The 17,628-nt window shown below is 42.6% G+C and overlaps 1 protein-coding gene across 2 annotated transcripts in view; it reads left to right on the forward strand.

Moving 5' to 3' along the window:
- The first annotated feature begins 4,697 nt into the window (after positions 1 to 4,697).
- LOC139584420 (homeodomain-interacting protein kinase 3-like) overlaps positions 4,698 to 17,628 on the forward strand; it is a 51,591-nt gene continuing 38,660 nt past the window's right edge. For both annotated transcript variants that reach the window (XM_071416223.1, XM_071416224.1), the window contains exon 1: positions 4,698 to 5,567. In XM_071416223.1, coding sequence (XP_071272324.1) covers positions 4,876 to 5,567 — 692 coding nt within the window. In that variant the 5' untranslated portion in view covers positions 4,698 to 4,875. The remainder of the gene's footprint in view (positions 5,568 to 17,628) is intronic.

Genomic DNA, 17,628 nt, shown 5'->3' on the forward strand with positions numbered 1-17,628 from the left:
TGGCTATGCAAAATCACTTGATGTTTTTGGAACTAGTGAATGTAACGCGCCAATGTAAACTCAGATTTTTTATATAAATATGAACTTTTAAAAACTATTGGAACTATTTCCCTGTTTGACTGCTAGGTTTTATAGGTATTATGACACCTCCACTGTGGGGCTCTATTAATTTTGAGTTGCATGTAATACATATATCTAACAGCAGAGGGAAACAGAACACTTTCAATATTTGCCCAGACATTGGCCATGTTTGAGAGGATCAAAACCGCAATGTATCATGGGTAAATTGTGACTGACGTACAAATAATAATGAGTCTTTATTTATAATGCAAGGTGATTGGTAGGCAGTCATCTGGAGTTGATTTAATGCTCTCGAACACGGCCATTAAGTTCAAGTTTATTCACACAGACTTTCTCGAGGTGTTCTCTTTTTATCAAGTTGCGGAGACCATAGGGCAGTCTGAGGGTCTTGGAGAGTTCTTTCCCCTGGTCCTTCACACCTGTTAGTTACCACATCACTAGCCAGCTACCACCCAGTTATATATGCTGGTTTAGGCTGTCAATGCCCTGTCTAGTGTCTATCTATTTTTATTTGTTAAAGGTATTTCTTGCTGTCCTTTGGAAGCTTAAAGACAAGGTCCTTATGCTTCCAAAACCGTACCGCAAGCGAGGCGTTTTAATGTTCAGACCTGAGCGTTAACAATATACCCCTACAGAACAATATCCCCTACAGAAGACGCCTTCATCCAATGACCTACGCCTTGAAAACACCTACAGCGTTTTTGCGCAAAATGAAACGCAGCATCATCTGGATATGTGTGCAACAAAAGTTCAACTTTCACCTAACGCCTCGATCACACCGACATAGTTTTTCATTTTGGTACACCAGAAGTACATTCATTTCCAATGGAACGCTGCATTTGCCGTGCAGCATTGGGGTGCAGAGGCAGTTTCAGTGCGTTCTATGTGGTGCATATGCTGGATTTATCGAATTTATGCATCAAATTGTATGCATAGACAGCTTGACATAAATAGTAGCAGAAGGTGAATGTTGAACTGTTGTTGCACACATATGCTGCATACCATTTTTGCTTAATGATGCTGTAGGTGTGATCAAGGCATCTGCTACCATTTCAGTCAAGCCATCTATGCATACAATTTGATAAATCCAATGTATGCACCACGCAGAATGCAGAGCAACTGCCTCTGCAAAACAATGCTGCAAGGCAAATGCAGCGTTCCATCGGAAATGAATGTACTTCTGGTGTGCCAAAACACAACGGCGCTGTCGGTGTATTCGAGGCTTTATGTGTAATGTAATGTAAGACCTTGATCACACCTGTTATTGCGCAAAATAGTAGGCAGCATCATCTGGATATGTGTGCAACAAATGTTCAACATTCACCTTCTGCTAGTATTTCTGTCAAGCCATCTACACATACAGTTTGACGCATACGTTCGATAAATACAACGTATGTACCACAGAACGCCCTGCAACTGCCTCTGGCAATGCAGCAAGGCAAACGCAGCGTTTCATTGGAAAATAATGTAATTCTGGGGTACCAAAATGCCCTCCCTGTCGGTGTGATCGAAGCGTAACGAGAGTCATGATCAAAGGCTAGCTTGCAGGCAGGTCTTGATTTGAAAAAAAAAATGTACATTTTAGAATTGCCCAGAATATAAAATGAATTGTTATGGATAGAATGCAGAGAGTCCTTATCAATTGTGTCTAAAAACGGATTATATTTATATTTTATGTGGTGGGGTCACCCCCATGACATTGAAAATACATTTGATAGAATTGCATTAATTGCATTAGAGTTCAATTAAGGATATTGGTGGTAAATTAAGTTCATTTTGAAATTGGTACTATAATTGGATTGCCGTAACTGATCACATGAGGGTATGGGGAATGTCCACATTTGCACATATCTGTCATAGTTTTTGTTTTTTATCTTTAATAAATGTTAATTGTTGTAGTTTTGATGATATCACGCACATTTCTCAAAAGTCAGCTAGCTCATGGTGAGTCGATTTCTCTGCTCTTGTTCCAGGACTCTCAAACATTCCACACGCAACAGGGGTGGGGAGGGACTCAGCAACAACGAGCAAAGTGCTGGAACAGTGCGGTCTCTGGAACAACTGGTCCCCATAAAGGTTAGAAATATGGGTTTCGTGGCCCTTGAAACGAAAACAAGAGCCAATTTTCCCCGAAACTGGCAGTGGACGAAGACTGGTTTCATTTAATGGTGTAATACGTGAGTTATTTGGAGTTTAACATGTGGGAGATGGTGGGTTTATCGAGATCCTCGTTGTCCAATAGAACAAGATGGCAGCATTGCAGGCAAACCGAGCATGGTGTGGGTACTTGTTAGCATGTTCAGAGAAGCCCTGGATTCTGTCATTTACCATTGTTTATAAAGGTATGTGCGCTACAATAATATCAAGCCCAACTTATATTTTTATGCATTTCGTCGGTAGCTAGATATCTAGCAAATAGTTAGTTTCACGTTAGCTAGCTTGTTAGCAAATATGTCAAGCTCGCTAACGTTAGCCACTAACGATAGCAAAAAGTTTGTTCGTCAGCCTGGGTTGACTTTTTGATTCGTCCTTTAACTACATTTCGTCAATATTTTTTTTGGTGGGGTTTAGCTAATTATTGACATCTCCATTCTCCTACCCATACTGTACATAGTTTAGTTAGCGAGCTAATCTTTAATTCAGATACCAATCTTGGCTGTTTAGCTAACGTTAGCTAGCTAATGTTACAACTTTAACTTACTAGCTACAACTTGAATTTACAAGCTAACGTTACATTCACCAGCCAGATAGCAGCTTATAATAACCATATTTTATAACTCGGTCATATAGCTAGATAAAATATTCGTTGTATAATGTACATACTAGTGGATTTCTGCCTTGATACTACTAGTTTAGTTACTTCCTTGAAGCCACGTAACAGTTAGTCAGGTGTTTTATCAATCACCCATACCCCTCAGTCTACTCTGCACCTCACGCATTTGTTGATGATTTACACGTGGCCTCTTATGGCAGGCAGCCTTCTAATCCAGAAATGGTGAGGAGGAGTGTAATTCAATACTGGGCTAGGGTCTCCTACCATTGCTGGGGTGTGGTGTAGGGACAGCAGCCATTGCAGCTGGCTCTGTTTTGGTACTTAGTGTGGTAGCTACTAAGTGTCTGACAAGCATATGAAAATAATGATAAAGAAAGGGTACCCCGGAGTGTGAACATTTTTTAATGGGGGTTTTGTTTTGCAAGGTTCCTTTCGGTAGGACGACATGCTTTAGTTAAATGTGTTATACAACTTAGCCATGTTTTATATTTTGTTTTCAATATTACTTCAATTAGGAACTGAAGTAATGTAGATAATTTTGATACAGAAGACACCCATTAGCCTGTCTGAACTTGGCATATTTGTACCCTAAGGTGTAACTAGTTAGCCTGGCTGATGTGACTCACAGCGAGGGAGTTGTAAGTGCAGTATTTGCACAGAAGTGTGCTCCTGAATGTGCTCATTTATGTTTGGTTCTCTCAATGTTTTTTTTATTCTTTCCTTGGTGTTGAGACCTCCAGTCATTTGGATTTGAAAATACAGTTATATTTGGCGGCACTCTGGGGCTTTGTGGTTTTCCATGTGGGTGTTTGAGTGGGAAAGACACAGGATAAACAATCAGTAAAAAAACATCCCCTTCATTATTGGTGCATCGTGCCTACTTCAAAATAGCCTTTCCATACATGCCAGGAGGACTTTGAGTTAGGTGTTAGTAACTCTAGTTGTAACTAGTGCCATGTCAGCGTAAAACCTTCCCATACTTTGAAGCAAACACTAACTATAATCAGCAGAACAGCTAAACCTGTCATATTTCCCAACTTTGCTGGTACTCCAACAGAGACCATAGAGGCAAGCTTACATTTTAAACGGTTTATGCTTATCTTTTGACATGCAAGCAGATTGTCTGTCTCTGTTTGCCTGTGGTCTATAGTGTCACGGTTTGCTGGTTGAATAAAGCTGCTCTTATCTACTGTAGTTACCTTTATGCTTTTTCTGCTTTTCCTGCCTGAGTGACAGGCAGCATAGCTCGCCCACAGAGTTATGCGATCCCCCTCATTACGTTTAGTTTAGAGTTTTTTGCTGAATGCCCTAGTATAGCTTGCTATTGAACAAATAGCATGCCTGCCGTTCCCCCAATTTCTATCTGATCTAACTGAAATGTTTAAGTGCATCCTCCCTAACATGCTTTGTTATCCTTCTCAATACAACTTCCACCAATCACCCACATAACAACAACGTGGCTGGCTAAATTGCATTTGAAGTAGTTCAAGTAAACTAATCATTCCCTTTTCTCTCTTACAGGTATGACCTCACACGTTTTGGTCTACCCACCACATGTTTATCAAACCCAAACAAGTGCCTTTTGCAGTGTGAAGAAACCCACAGTTGAGCTCAATCGCTGTGCTTTTCATAGGAGGACCCTGCAGATCTATATAATTGGAGTAAACCTTGGCATTGCAAAGCCTACCAATATCCTCCTTTCAATTAAGACGAAAGTGTCTTGTAGACCCCAGAGTGGGCAGGACTTTGCAGGCAGCTACATCCCTGAAAGAAGTACACAGGGAGTTGCTCCAAAAAACGACCCAGGCCCCCCACCCCCCCTCAAGGCAAGGGTCCAGAGAAGCTGAGGCTGCAGGGGGACAGCAGTGTATGTACAGTCAGCCTGGGTTTCGGGGACTGTGGCCAGAGAAGCAGCAGTGAACAAGGTGAAGGAGAGAGCACAGTGGAGGTTTGAACTAATTGGACAGCTTCCTGCGATGTGGGCTGAACTGTAAGGGTGAGTGGAGAACAGTGGGAAAGCCATGCAGATAGTGGAGGACATTTCCATGATACCTGCCATGTTGCAAACTAATGTAGGGAACAAGAACACCATGGGGGGAGTGCCCCCCAAACAGAATGTTGGTGGGACTGGGGCTCGTAATGCGGCAGGGGATGGGGACTACCAGTTGGTGCAGCATGAGGTCTTGTGCTCCATGAAGAACACTTATGAGGTGCTGGAGTTCCTAGGTCGTGGCACCTTCGGACAGGTGGTGAAGTGTTGGAAGCGAGGCACAGGGGAGGTTGTGGCTATCAAGATCTTAAAGAACCACCCATCGTATGCAAGGCAGGGTCAGATTGAGGTGGGCATCCTTGCCCGTCTGAGTGGGGAGAACGCTGATGAGCACAACCTGGTGCGGGCATTCGAGTGCTTCCAGCACCGCAGCCACACTTGCCTGGTGTTTGAAATGCTGGAGCAAAACCTCTATGACTTTCTCAAGCAGAACAAGTTCAGCCCGCTGCCATTGAAGGTGATCAGACCGGTCTTACAGCAGGTGGCCACTGCGCTGAAGAAGCTCAAGAACTTGGGCCTGATCCACGCTGACCTGAAGCCGGAGAACATTATGCTGGTGGACCCGGTGCGACAGCCTTACCGGGTGAAAGTGATCGACTTTGGCTCGGCCAGCCACGTGTCCAAAGCCGTGTGCTCCACGTACCTGCAGTCACGCTACTACAGGTAGGTCGGGCCTGCCCCTTAACTAATAGGGTCTTGTTCATGCCTTTATCTTCCTAGAAACACATTTTAAAAGTTAACAGAAATCAGGACAACCCCAGTAGGGCTACTAAGTAAGCACTAACCAGTTTGAGATACAGGGGCAGCATTTCACAAGGGTTAGCATCTTTTCCAGAGCTTCAAGGTATTTAGGCTATTATGTTATGTAATGTGAACAAATGGCCCTGTAATAATCTACAGGTTTTTGAGGGAGCTTGACAGCATGCAAACACTTCCACTGCACTGCCTCTGTTAACCATCAGTCACACCCAAATGAGCCTGGATTACGTAACCTGCTGAAGGAACAGAAATTATTACATGCACAAGAATGCCTTATGTCTTGTATGTTTCTGGATGAGACAAATGGAACATTCTCAGGAAGTATAAGCCTTTTGGTCACTACCCTATGTATACACAGGCATAAGCTTCCACTTGAACAATTATGTGAAATGTTTAACCAGTGTTGCATAACATACAGTCGTGAGTGACCCGCTTCCGTGTTATGGTGTCGAGCTTCTCAAAAACTATCCTGGTCTGAGGTGCTTACAAGACCAGTTTCCTCTCAAGCAGGGCTCTACGCTGACCTTTTTTACAAGGAGCACGGGTGTGCCTAAGTTGAAAAGTGTAGGTGCACAAAGAAATTTTCACTTCCTACGGCTTCCACTAGATGTCAACAGTCTGTAGAACTTTGTCTGATGACTCTACTGTTAAGGGGGGCTGGATGAGAGGATAATTAGTCAGGTCTGCCATGAGGTGACCATTCTTTGACCATGCGCGTTCACATGAGGGGGAGCTCCGTTCCATCGCTCATCTGAAGTCAATGTAATTCTCCGGTTGGAACATTATTCAACATTTATGTTAAAAACATTCTAAAGATTGATTCAATACATCGTTTGACATGTTTCTACGGACTGTTATGGAACTTTTGGACATTTCGTCAGGTTTTAGTGAACGCGCTTCCCCGACGTTGGATTTATATACCAAACACGCGACAAAAATAGCTATTTGGACATAAATGATGGACATTACCGAAAAAACCCGAACATTTCTTGTGGGAGTCCTGGGAGTGCATTCCGACGAAGATCAGCAAAGGTAAGTGAAGATTTATAATGATTTTTATGAGTTTTGTTGACTGCACAATTTGGGCGGGTAACTGTATGGCTTGCTTTTGTGGCTGAATGCTTTTTTCAGATTATTGAATATTGTGTTTTGCCGTAAAGCTTTTTGAAGTCTGACAGCGGTTGCATTAAGAACAAGTGTATCTTTAATTCTATGTAAAACATTTATGATGAGTATTTCTGTTATTTGACGTGGCTCTCTGCAATTTCTCTGGATATTTTGGAGGCATTTCTGAAAATGGCGGCAATGTAAACTGAGGTTTTTGGATATAAATATGAACTTAATCGAACAAGACATATATGTATTGTGTAATATGAAGTCCTATGAGTATCATCTGATGAAGATCATCAAAGGTTAGTGATTAATTTTATCTCTATTTGTGCTATTTGTGACTCCTGTCTTTGGCTGGAAAAATGGCAGAATTTTTCTTTGAGTTGGTGGTGACCTAACATAATCGTTTGTGGTGCTTTCGCTGAAAAGCCTATTTGAAATCGGACACTTTTTGGGGATTAACAACAAGATTACCTTTAAAATGGTATACGACACATGTATGTTTGAGGAATTTTAATTGAGATTTCTGTTTGAATTTGGCGCCCTGCACTTTCACTGGCTGTTGTCATATCGATCCCGTTACCGCGATTGCAGCCATAAAAAGTTAATCCCATTGAGAACCTGTGGTCATTCCTCAAGAGACGGATGGACAAACAAAAACCCACAAATTCTGATAAACTCCAAGCATTGATTATGCAAGAATGGGCTGCCATCAGTCAGGATGTGGCCCAGAAGTTAATTGACAGCATGCCAGGGCAGATTGCAGAGGTCTTGAAAAAGCAGGGGCAACACTGCAAATATTGACTCTTTGCATCAACTTCATGTAATTGTCAATTAAAGCCTTTGACACTTATGAAATGCTTGTAATTATACTTCAGTATTCCATAGTAACATCTGACAACAATATCTAAAAACACTGAAACAGCAAACTCTGAAAATTTGTGTCATTCTCAAAACTTTTGGCCACATACTTCTCCTTTTTCATGATGCCATCTATTTTGTGAAGTGCACCAATCCCTCCTGCAGCAAAGCACCCCCACAACATGATGCTGCCACCCCCGTGCTTCACGGATGGGATGGTGTTCTTCGGCTTGCAAGCCTCCCCCTATATCCTCCAAACATAATGATGGTCATTATGGCCAAACAGTTCTATTTTTGTTTCATCAGACCAGAGGACATTTTACAAAAAGTATGACCTTTGTCCCCACGTGCAGTTGCAAACCGTAGTCTGCCTTTTTTATGGGGGTTTTGGAGAAGTGGCTTCTTCCTTGCTGAACGGCCTTTCAGGTTATGTCGATATAGGACTCGTTTTACTGTGGATATAGTTACTTTTGTACCCGTTTCCTCCAGCATCTTCACAAGGTCCTTTGCTGTTCTGGGATTGATTTGCACTTTTCGCACCAAAGTATGTTTATCTCTAGGAGACAGAACACGTCTCCTTCTTGAGCGGTATGACGGCTGCATGGTCCCATGGTGTTTATACTTGCGTACGACTGTCTGTACAGATGAACGTGATATCTTCAGGCGTTTGGAAATTGACTTGTGGAGGTCAACAAAAAATTTTCTGAGGTCTTGGCAGATTTCTTTTGATTTTCCCATGATGTCAAGCAAAGAGGCACTGAGTTTGAAGGTAGGCCTTGAAATAATTCCACAGGTACACCTCCAATTGACTCAAATTATGTCAATTAGCCTATCAGAAGCTTCTAAAGCCATGACATAATTTTCTGGAATTTCCCAAGCTGTTTAAAGGCACAGTCAACTTAGTGTATGTAAACTTCTGACCCACTAGAATTGTGATACAGTGAAATAATCTGTCTGTAAACAATTGTTGGGAAAATTACTTGTCATGCACAAAGTAGATGTCCTGACTGACTTGACAAAACTATAGTTTGTTAAAAAGAAATTTGTGGACTGCTTGAAAAACGAGTTTTAATGACTCCAACCTAAGTGTATGTAAACTTCCGACTTAAACTGTATATCCATGACATTCGTGATTTCCTTAAGGTCTGGGGAGTTTCCTGGCCATGGACCCAAAATATTGATGTTTTGTTCCCCGAGCCACTTAGTTATCACTTTTGCCTTATGACAAGGTGCTCCATCATGCTGGAGAAGGCATTGTTCGTCACCAAACTGTTCCTGAATGGTTGGGGGAAGTTGCTCTCGGAGGATGTGTTGGTACCATTCTTTATTCATGGTTGTGTTCTTAGGCATAATTGAGTGAGCCCACTCCCTTGGCTGAGAAGCAACCCCCACACATGAATGGTCTCAGGATGCTTTACTGTTGGCATGACACAGGACTGATGGTAGCGCTCATCTTGTCTTCTCCGTACAAGCTTTTTTCCGGATGCCCCAAACAATTGGAAAGGGGATTCATCAGAGAAAATGACTTTACCCCAGTCCTCAGCAGTCCAATCCCTGTACTTTTTGCAGAATATCAGTCTGTCCCTGATGTTTTTCCTGGGGAGAAGTGGCTTCTTTGCTGCCCTTCTTGACACCAAGCCATCCTCCAAAAGTCTTCGCCTCACTGTGCGTGCAGATGCACTCACACCTGCCTGCTGCCATTCCTGAGCAAGCTCTGTACTGGTGGTGCCCCGATCCCGCAGCTGAATCAACTTTAGGAGTTGGTCCTGGCGCTTGGTGGACTTTCTTTGGCGCCCTAAAGCCTTCTTTACAACAATTGAACCGCTCTCCTTGAAGTTCTTGATGATCCGATAAATGGTTGATTTAGGTGCAATCTTACTGGCAGCAATATCCTGTGAAGCCCTTTTTGTGCAAAGCAACTATGACGGCACGTGTTTCCTTGCAGGTAACCATGATTGACACAGGAAGAACAATGATTCCAAGCACCACCCTCCTTTTTATAGCTTCCAGTCTGTTATTCAAACTCAATCAGCATGACAGACTGATCTCCAGCCTTGTCCTCGTCAACACTCACACCTGTGTTAACGAGAGAATCACTGACATGATATGATGTCAGCTGATCCTTTTGTGGCAGGGCTGAAATGCAGTGTAAATGTTTTTTGGGGATTCAGTTAATTTGCATGGCAAAGAGGGACTTTGCATTTAATTGCAATTCATCTGATCACTTTTCATAACATTCTGGAGTATATGCAAATTGCATCATACAAACTGAGGCAGCAGACTTTGTGAAAATTAATATTTGTGTTATTCTCAACTTTTGGCCACGACTGTATATATTGAAGCAACATCTCAAGACATCAGTCAGGAAGTTAAAGCTTGGTCGCAAATGGGTCTTCCAAATGGACAATGGTCACAAGCATACTTTCAAGTTGTGGCAAAATGGCTTAAGGATAACAAAGTCAAGGTATTGAAGTGGCCATCACAAAACCCTGACCTCAAGCCTCTGCTCACAAACTTTGTGAGCAGAACTGAAAAAGCACGCGTGAGCAAGGAGGCCTACAAACCTGACTCAGTTACACTAGCTCCGTCAGGAGGAATGGGCCAAAATTCACCCATCTTGTTGTGGGAAGCTTGTGGAAGGCTACCTGAAATGTTTGACCCAAGTTAAACAATTTAAAGGCAATGCTACCAAATACTGATTGAGTGTATGTAAACTTCTGACCCACTGGGAATGTGATGAAATAAATAAAAGCTGAAATAAGTCATTCTCTCTACTATTATTCTGACATTTCACATTCTTAAAATAAAGTGGTGATCCTAACTGACCTAAAACAGGGAATTTTTACTCAGATTAAATGTCAGGAATTGTGAAACTGGGTTTAAATGGATTTGGCTAACACGGAACCCAAACCGGCTGCGCGCGTGCACAAATTTATTTTGTCCCACTACACCAAACCCGATCACGACACGCAGGTTAAAATATCAAAACAAACTGTGAACCAATTATATTAATTTGGACAGGTTGAAAAAGCATTAAACTTTTATTGCAGTTTAGCTAGTTAGCTTGTACTTGCTAGCTAGCTTGCTGTTGCTAGTTAATTTGTCCTGGGATATAAACGTTAGGTTATTGTACCTGAAATGTACAAGGTCCTCTACTCCGACAATTAATCCACACACACATCGGTCAACCGAATCGTTTCTAGTCATCTCTCCTCCTTCCAGGCTTTTTCTTCTTTGAACTTATATGGTGATTGGCATCTAAACTTTCATAGTATTTCTACACCGACCGGCAACACAGTTCGTCATTCAATCACCCACGTGGGTATAACCAATGAGGAGATGGCACGTGCGTACCTGCTTCTATAAACCAATGAAGAGATGGGAGAGGCAGAACTTGCAGTGCGATATACGTCAGAAATAGGAATGACTTCAATTTTAGCTCTTGGCAACGCAGATGCTCGTTGACGCGCAATAATTGAATAACACAGATTCCTAAATGTATTTTTCAACGCTCGCGCACGCGATGCTGAGCGGTGTGGTCAGCCTATAAGGTATATGTAAACTTCTGACTTCAACTGTATTGGAACTAGTGGAGGCTTAAATATCCTGACCTAGTGAGATATACATGGCAGAGGCTCAATCAAGCTTGTCGTCTTGACTACTTTTAAGTCATTCTCGCTGGCACCAAAAGTTGCCGCTGAAAAGCATCCCCACAGCATGTTGCTGCCACCACCATGCTTCACCGTAGGGAAGGTGCCAAACTTCCCCCAGATGTGACGCTTGGCATTCAGGCCAAAGAGTTCAATCTTAATTCATTAGACCAGAGAATCTTGTTTCTCATGGTCAGTCCTTTAGGTTCCTTTTGGCAAACTCCAAGCGGGCTGTCATGCCTTTTTACTGAGGAGTGGCTTCTGTCTGGCCACTACCATAAAGGCCTGATTGGTGGAGTGTTGCAGAGATGGTTGTCCTTCTGGAAGGTTTTCTCCATCTCCACAGAGGAACTCTGGAGCTCTGTCAGAGTAAACACCGGGTTCTTGGTCACCTCCCTGACCAAGGCCTTTCTCCTCTGATTGCTCAGTTTGTCCCGGCGGCCAGCTCTATGAAGAGTCTTGGTAGTTCCGAACTTCTTCCATTTAAGCATGATGGAGGCCACTGTGTTCGTGGGGACTTTCAATGTTGCAGGGGTACTTTCCCCAGATCTGTGTCTCGACACAATCCTGTCTCGGAGCTCTACGGGCAATTCCTTCGACATCATGGCTTGGTTTTTGCTCTGACAAGCACTGTCAACTGTGGGACCTTATGTAGACAGGTGGTTGCCTTTCCAAACCATGTCCAATCAATTGATTTTACCACAGGTGGACCCCAATCAAGTTGTAGAAACATCTCAAGGATGATCAATGGAAACAAGATGCATCTGAGCTCAATTTTCGAGTCTCCCAGCAAAGGGTCTGAATAATTATGTAAATAAGGTATTTCACCACCATATATTATTGAAAAAACCTGAGCAAACTCCATGGAATATGGGGAAAAAAAGCACCAAATAAATTTCTATTTTCAACATAATGCTACCAAAAATAATTTACTGAAACTTGTTACAAATTTTACCTGTGACTGACTATGATTTGTCTCCATCTCCACTAACCGAAGTTAATTGTAAGAATTTTAATTGTACAGAAACTGATGTGAATGCCAAATTACAGATGAAGAACGTCTTGCAATTATAGACTTTATGTCCGGGAAAACTCCCGGGACTGGATGGCATACCAGTTGAGGTATACTGAACTGTTTTTGATGTATTCAGAGGACCGTAATTAGCACGTTGTAACCACTCCTATAAAAATGGTAGATTATCAGATAATCAACAAGGTCGGATTTCATGATTACTGAAACAGGACCCAAGTGGTAAATTTAAAGATCTAGTCCATTAAAAAAAATTGGAGGCCCCTTACACTTCGGTGTTGTGATGCAAGAATTATAGAAAAAAGTATAGAATTAAATGGGTGTATTGTCTGATACTTTTCATCCTAATCAGACAGGTTTTTTTTTACATGGACGATACATTGGAGATAAGACAAGTAGTATAAACAATAGAACACTGTGAAAGGTGTCATTGTACGCTGTTTTCTTTTAAATCCACAAAATGGATCCCTCCACAGCCTCATAGAGGATCTAGAAAAATGTTCTTACCTCTTTGGGTTATAACCAAATTATAATTACAACCCGGGTGGCGCAGTGGTCTAGGGCACTGCATCGCAGTGCTAGCTGCGCCACCAGAGTCTCTGGGTTCGCGCCCAGGCTCTGTCGCAGCCGACCGCAACCGGGAGATCCGTGGGGCGACGCACAATTGGCATAGCGTCGTCCGGGTTAGGGAGGGTTTGGCCGGTAGGGAGGGTTTGGCCGGTAGGGATATCCTTGTCTCAGTATGTAAAAATGTAATAAAATGTATGCACTCTACTGTAAGTCGCTCTGGATAAGAGCGTCTGCTAAATGACTAAAATGTAAAATGTAAATGTAAAATAATAAGTACTATGTTACGTATTGACCTTGCCTACTGGGGCGGCAGGTAGCCTAATGGATTGAATGCCAGAGCTGACGAGGTAAAAATCTGTCATTCTGCCCCTGAGCAAGGCAGTTATCTCACTGTTCCCCGGGCGCGGAAGTCGTGGAAGTCAATTAAGGCAGCCCCCCGCACCTATGATTCGGAGGGGTTGGGTTAAATGCGGAAGACACATTTCAGTTGAAGACCTTCAATTGTACAACTGACTAGGTATCCCCTTTCCTTTTTTACACCTAGCAACTTGTTTTTTAAAATTCTTTGGCCAAAAAATATTCAATTTGATTTGGAATGGCAAGCCAGATCAAATTAAACCGGCCTGTTTATATAATGAATATGAATTGAGGGCAGAAGTGAATGTTGACCTGTTTAAAGGTCTTGCTCACATCAGCTACCGAGAGCAGACATGTTTCAAGCAGACCAACATAGTCCCTGTGCCCAAGGAAGCGAAGGTAACCTGCCTAAATGATTACCGCCCCATGGCACTCATGTCGGTAGAAAGGCTGGTCATGGCTCACATCAACAGCATCCTCCCGGACACCCTAGACCCACTCCAATTTGCATACCCCCCAACAGATCCACAGATGACACAATCTCAGTCGCACTCCACACCGCCCTTTCCTCACCTGGACAAAAGGAACACCTATATGAGAATGCTATTCACTGACTACAGCTCAGCGTTCAACACCATAGTGCCCACGAAGCTCATCACTATGCCAAGAACCCTGGGACCAAACACCTCCCTCTGCAACTGGATTCTGACGTGCCACCCCCAGCTGTTAAGGGTAGGCAACAACGCATCTGCCACGCTGATCCTCAACACTGGGGCCCCTCAGGAGTATGTACTTAGTCCCCTCCTGTATTCCCTGTTCACCCACGACTGTGTGGCCAACCACGACTCCAACACCACCATTTTAAGTTTGCTGACGACACAACAGTGGTAGGCCTGATCACCGACAATGATGAGACAGCCTATAGGGAGCAGGTCAAAGACCTGGCAGTGTGGTGCCAGAACAACAACCTCTCCCTCAATGTGAGCAAGACAAAGGAGCTGATCGTGGACTACAGGAATAGGTGGGCCGAACAGGCCCCAATTCTCATCGATTGGGTTGTAGTGGAGCAGGTTGAGAGCTTCAAGTTCCTTGGCATCCACATCAACAACGAACTATCATGGTCCAAACACACCAAGACGGTCGTGAACAGGGTGCGACAAAACATTTTCCCCCTCAGGAGACTGAAAAGATTTGGCATGGTCCCCCAGATCCTCAAAAGTTTCTACAGCTGCACCATCGAGAGCATCCTGACCGGTTGCATCACCGCCTGGTATGGCAACTGCTCTGTATCTGACCGTAAGACGGTACAGAGGGTACTGCGAACGGCCCAGTACATCACTGGGGCCAAGCTTCCTGCCATCCAGGACCTATATATTAGGCGGTGTCCGAGGAAAGCCCATAATACTCCAGTCACCCAAGCTATTGACTGTTTTCTCTGCTACCACACCGCAAGCGGTACCGGAGTGTCTATGACCAAAAGGCTCCTCAACAGCTTCTACCCCCAAGCCATTAGACTGCTAAAAATGGCCACCGGACAATTTACATTGACCCCCCCCCCTCCTCTTGTACACTTGTACACTGCTGCTTCTCACTGTTTGCTTGTTACCTATGCATAGTCACTTCGCCCCCACCTACATGTACAGATTATCTCAAATAGCCTGTACCCCCGCACACTGACTCGTTACCAGTACCCCCTGTATATAGCCTCGTTATTCTTATTGTGTTACTTTTTATTTTAGCCTACTTGGTAAATATTTTCTTCTTGAACTGCATCGTTGGTTAAGGGCTAAGGGCTTGTAAGTAAGCATTTCGCTGTAAAGTCTACACTTGTTTTATTTGGCGCATGTGGCAAACTTTGATTTGGTTTTAGGTTTAACTTCAAGAAAATTATTAAGAAATGTAGCCAGTTACATTCTTTCTATGACAATCATTACAAATATGATGGCCATGCATAATTTTTGCAATAAAGACGTTGCAATTTTATTGTAAGAAATAGAAAATGCAAGTTTAATGGTTTTAAATGCAGGTTTATATGGTCTGTGTTTTGGAAATGCAGATTTTTTTTCAACTCTAAAGTGACCCTTGTAAGAGGGAGAGGTTGAAACGGATGGTGTTTCTTGAGGGATTTTACCTCTTTCATGGTGCTTCTCATTGGTGACTAAAGCTTAGCTTTTATCTACTAGGCCTAAATGTAGTCAAACTGCTTTGTGAATCCAGTCAAGTGTGCAACCCATGACTATTACTGTTGGATTAGATCAGAAATGTGTTCAAATTATACTGCTGCCTGTGACATGTATTTTAGGCCTTATTGTTTTATAGGAACATGTGAAGTGACTTTTCTGAAGAACCATACTTTGCCTAAAAGCTCTCATTTAGTTTTTTCAAAGTCACTACCCTGACTTTTGTCTCTACTCTCAATTGTTCCTGCTGTGTACAGGCTGCTTCACTTCGACTGCCGTAAAGCTTACCTATATTCCTGGCATGTTTCTAAACCCATGGTAACCCCGGTTCTGACATCAATGATGTTAATCCAAGGACTGCAGGAAAACCCTGGTTTTAAGAGCTTGGCTGGCTGGGCTGATGGGACAGTGGATGAGCAGTGCTCTCTCAGCTGGAACAGAAAACAATATTCAAATTTTTGCGTCAAAGGCTTACCCATGCTGAACGTGTTTTTAGTATGGCTTAGAGCACGTCTCAACCAATCACAATGCTTGTTTTGACCAACCCGTTGTAGAATTTCTCCCTTTTAAATGTGGTCAATACCATAAACACACTGTTATTGATTGCTCTCAGTTTGTTAGATTGACCAAGTTTGAGATCCTAGTGAAGAGCAGCCTTTATTCATAGTCATGCTCGTATGCTGGGTTGTCATGACAAAGCACACTTTGGTAGGGTATTTACACAGTAATGCCCTTACGAAGAGGACCTGTGTTTTCCTTTCTCTAAAATTTTAAAGCTAGATTTATATTGCAAAGTTTGAACGACTGTTCCAGTATCCATCCGACTCACGGTCACACTGCTCCTAACTCTAATTCACATATGAGACGATACCTGTTAGATGTTAACTAGGTCACAGGTTTGCACTCTCCTTTATTTTCCTTTCTTCAACTATGGTTTGAGGTGCATTACAGTTTGGATGAAGGAGTGTGTAAGAGATGAAGCATGGTCCACTGCTGCTAGAAATAGCCCTCTGGTGTTGGACAGTGTTGTCTGACTCCCGTAGATGGTGAGCTGCTGGCAGGGGCATCAGTCAAACATGCCAGAAGTTTATCCCTGTGAGGTCACTGTCTTCTGGCTGATTTCAGATCAGTTTCTAGATTAAAAGATATGTTCTGAATGTTCCAGGCCACCCTTTTTTTGTGTGGGTGTTTTCGTTCTCTTAGAAGTAGAATAATTTGCCTGTCACCTGACCTCTGAGGAATTTAGTCACTGGGTGTGTTTTCACTGCCCTGCTTTTCAGGTTTGGATGTTCTTTGGGCATGTGTGCTCTTGATCAGTTCCCACATGTAGTGAAAGTTCTTATGAGAAAATAAAATGTAACCTTGTTGAGATGGGAGAAAACGGAAACAATTGCATAAAAATATGGATTCCTTTTCTAATTTAGGTCTAATCATGAACACTGGTAACACGTACATATTTTCAAACTATATATTTTGAAATATATGCCACCCTTATGGTTTTACTAATGCAACAACAACAACAAAAGGCCTGATCCTATATAGATACAACACAACTGGGAAGTTTTACTTTCTTTGTTTAAAGACAAGTCACCAGGACGTCAGCTAGAAAATAATTTAATTTAGGAAATCTGTTCCTGTGTTTTCCCTCTAATTGTTCTTGATCGTGTCTCAGTGTAATCAAGGTATAAAATTATTCTATTTGAAAATCTATTTTTGGGCTTAGTTGTGGTCAATTTGCAGTGTACAAATGTATTATAATTATCTTCCAACCATCTACTGTTGTTGCCTACCCTTGCAGTAGGAACATTAGGATATCTGTAAATATGACATTATAAAAGTACTCCAGTAATGCAGGGTTTGCTAGTCAGTTAACCATTCTCTTGTGGGATTTAAGTTTTGTATTGTGTGGTTAGGATTTGGGTTAGGTGTAGTGTTTTTAGCGTACATCTCCTTTTGGATGTAGCGGTGGTTTCCTGTGTTCCGCATGAGGTGCTTATTCCTATAATGGAGCACTGTACTCTTTGAATAATTCAGCCAGCAGCTCAGGTGTGTGTGTGTGTTGATTAGGTTTCCTGGACAAGAGGAGAGGTCTGGAGTTACACAGCCCAAAAGTTTCCCTCCTTGCAAGGATCTAAAGCAGCAGGCTATAACAGGCATCGTAGTGTACGTTCTCTGTTAAATTCAGGCCAGTAGGTTTTCTTTGTCTT

This window comes from Salvelinus alpinus, chromosome 9 (genome assembly GCF_045679555.1).
Source record: "Salvelinus alpinus chromosome 9, SLU_Salpinus.1, whole genome shotgun sequence".
Lineage (NCBI taxonomy): Eukaryota > Metazoa > Chordata > Actinopteri > Salmoniformes > Salmonidae > Salvelinus > Salvelinus alpinus.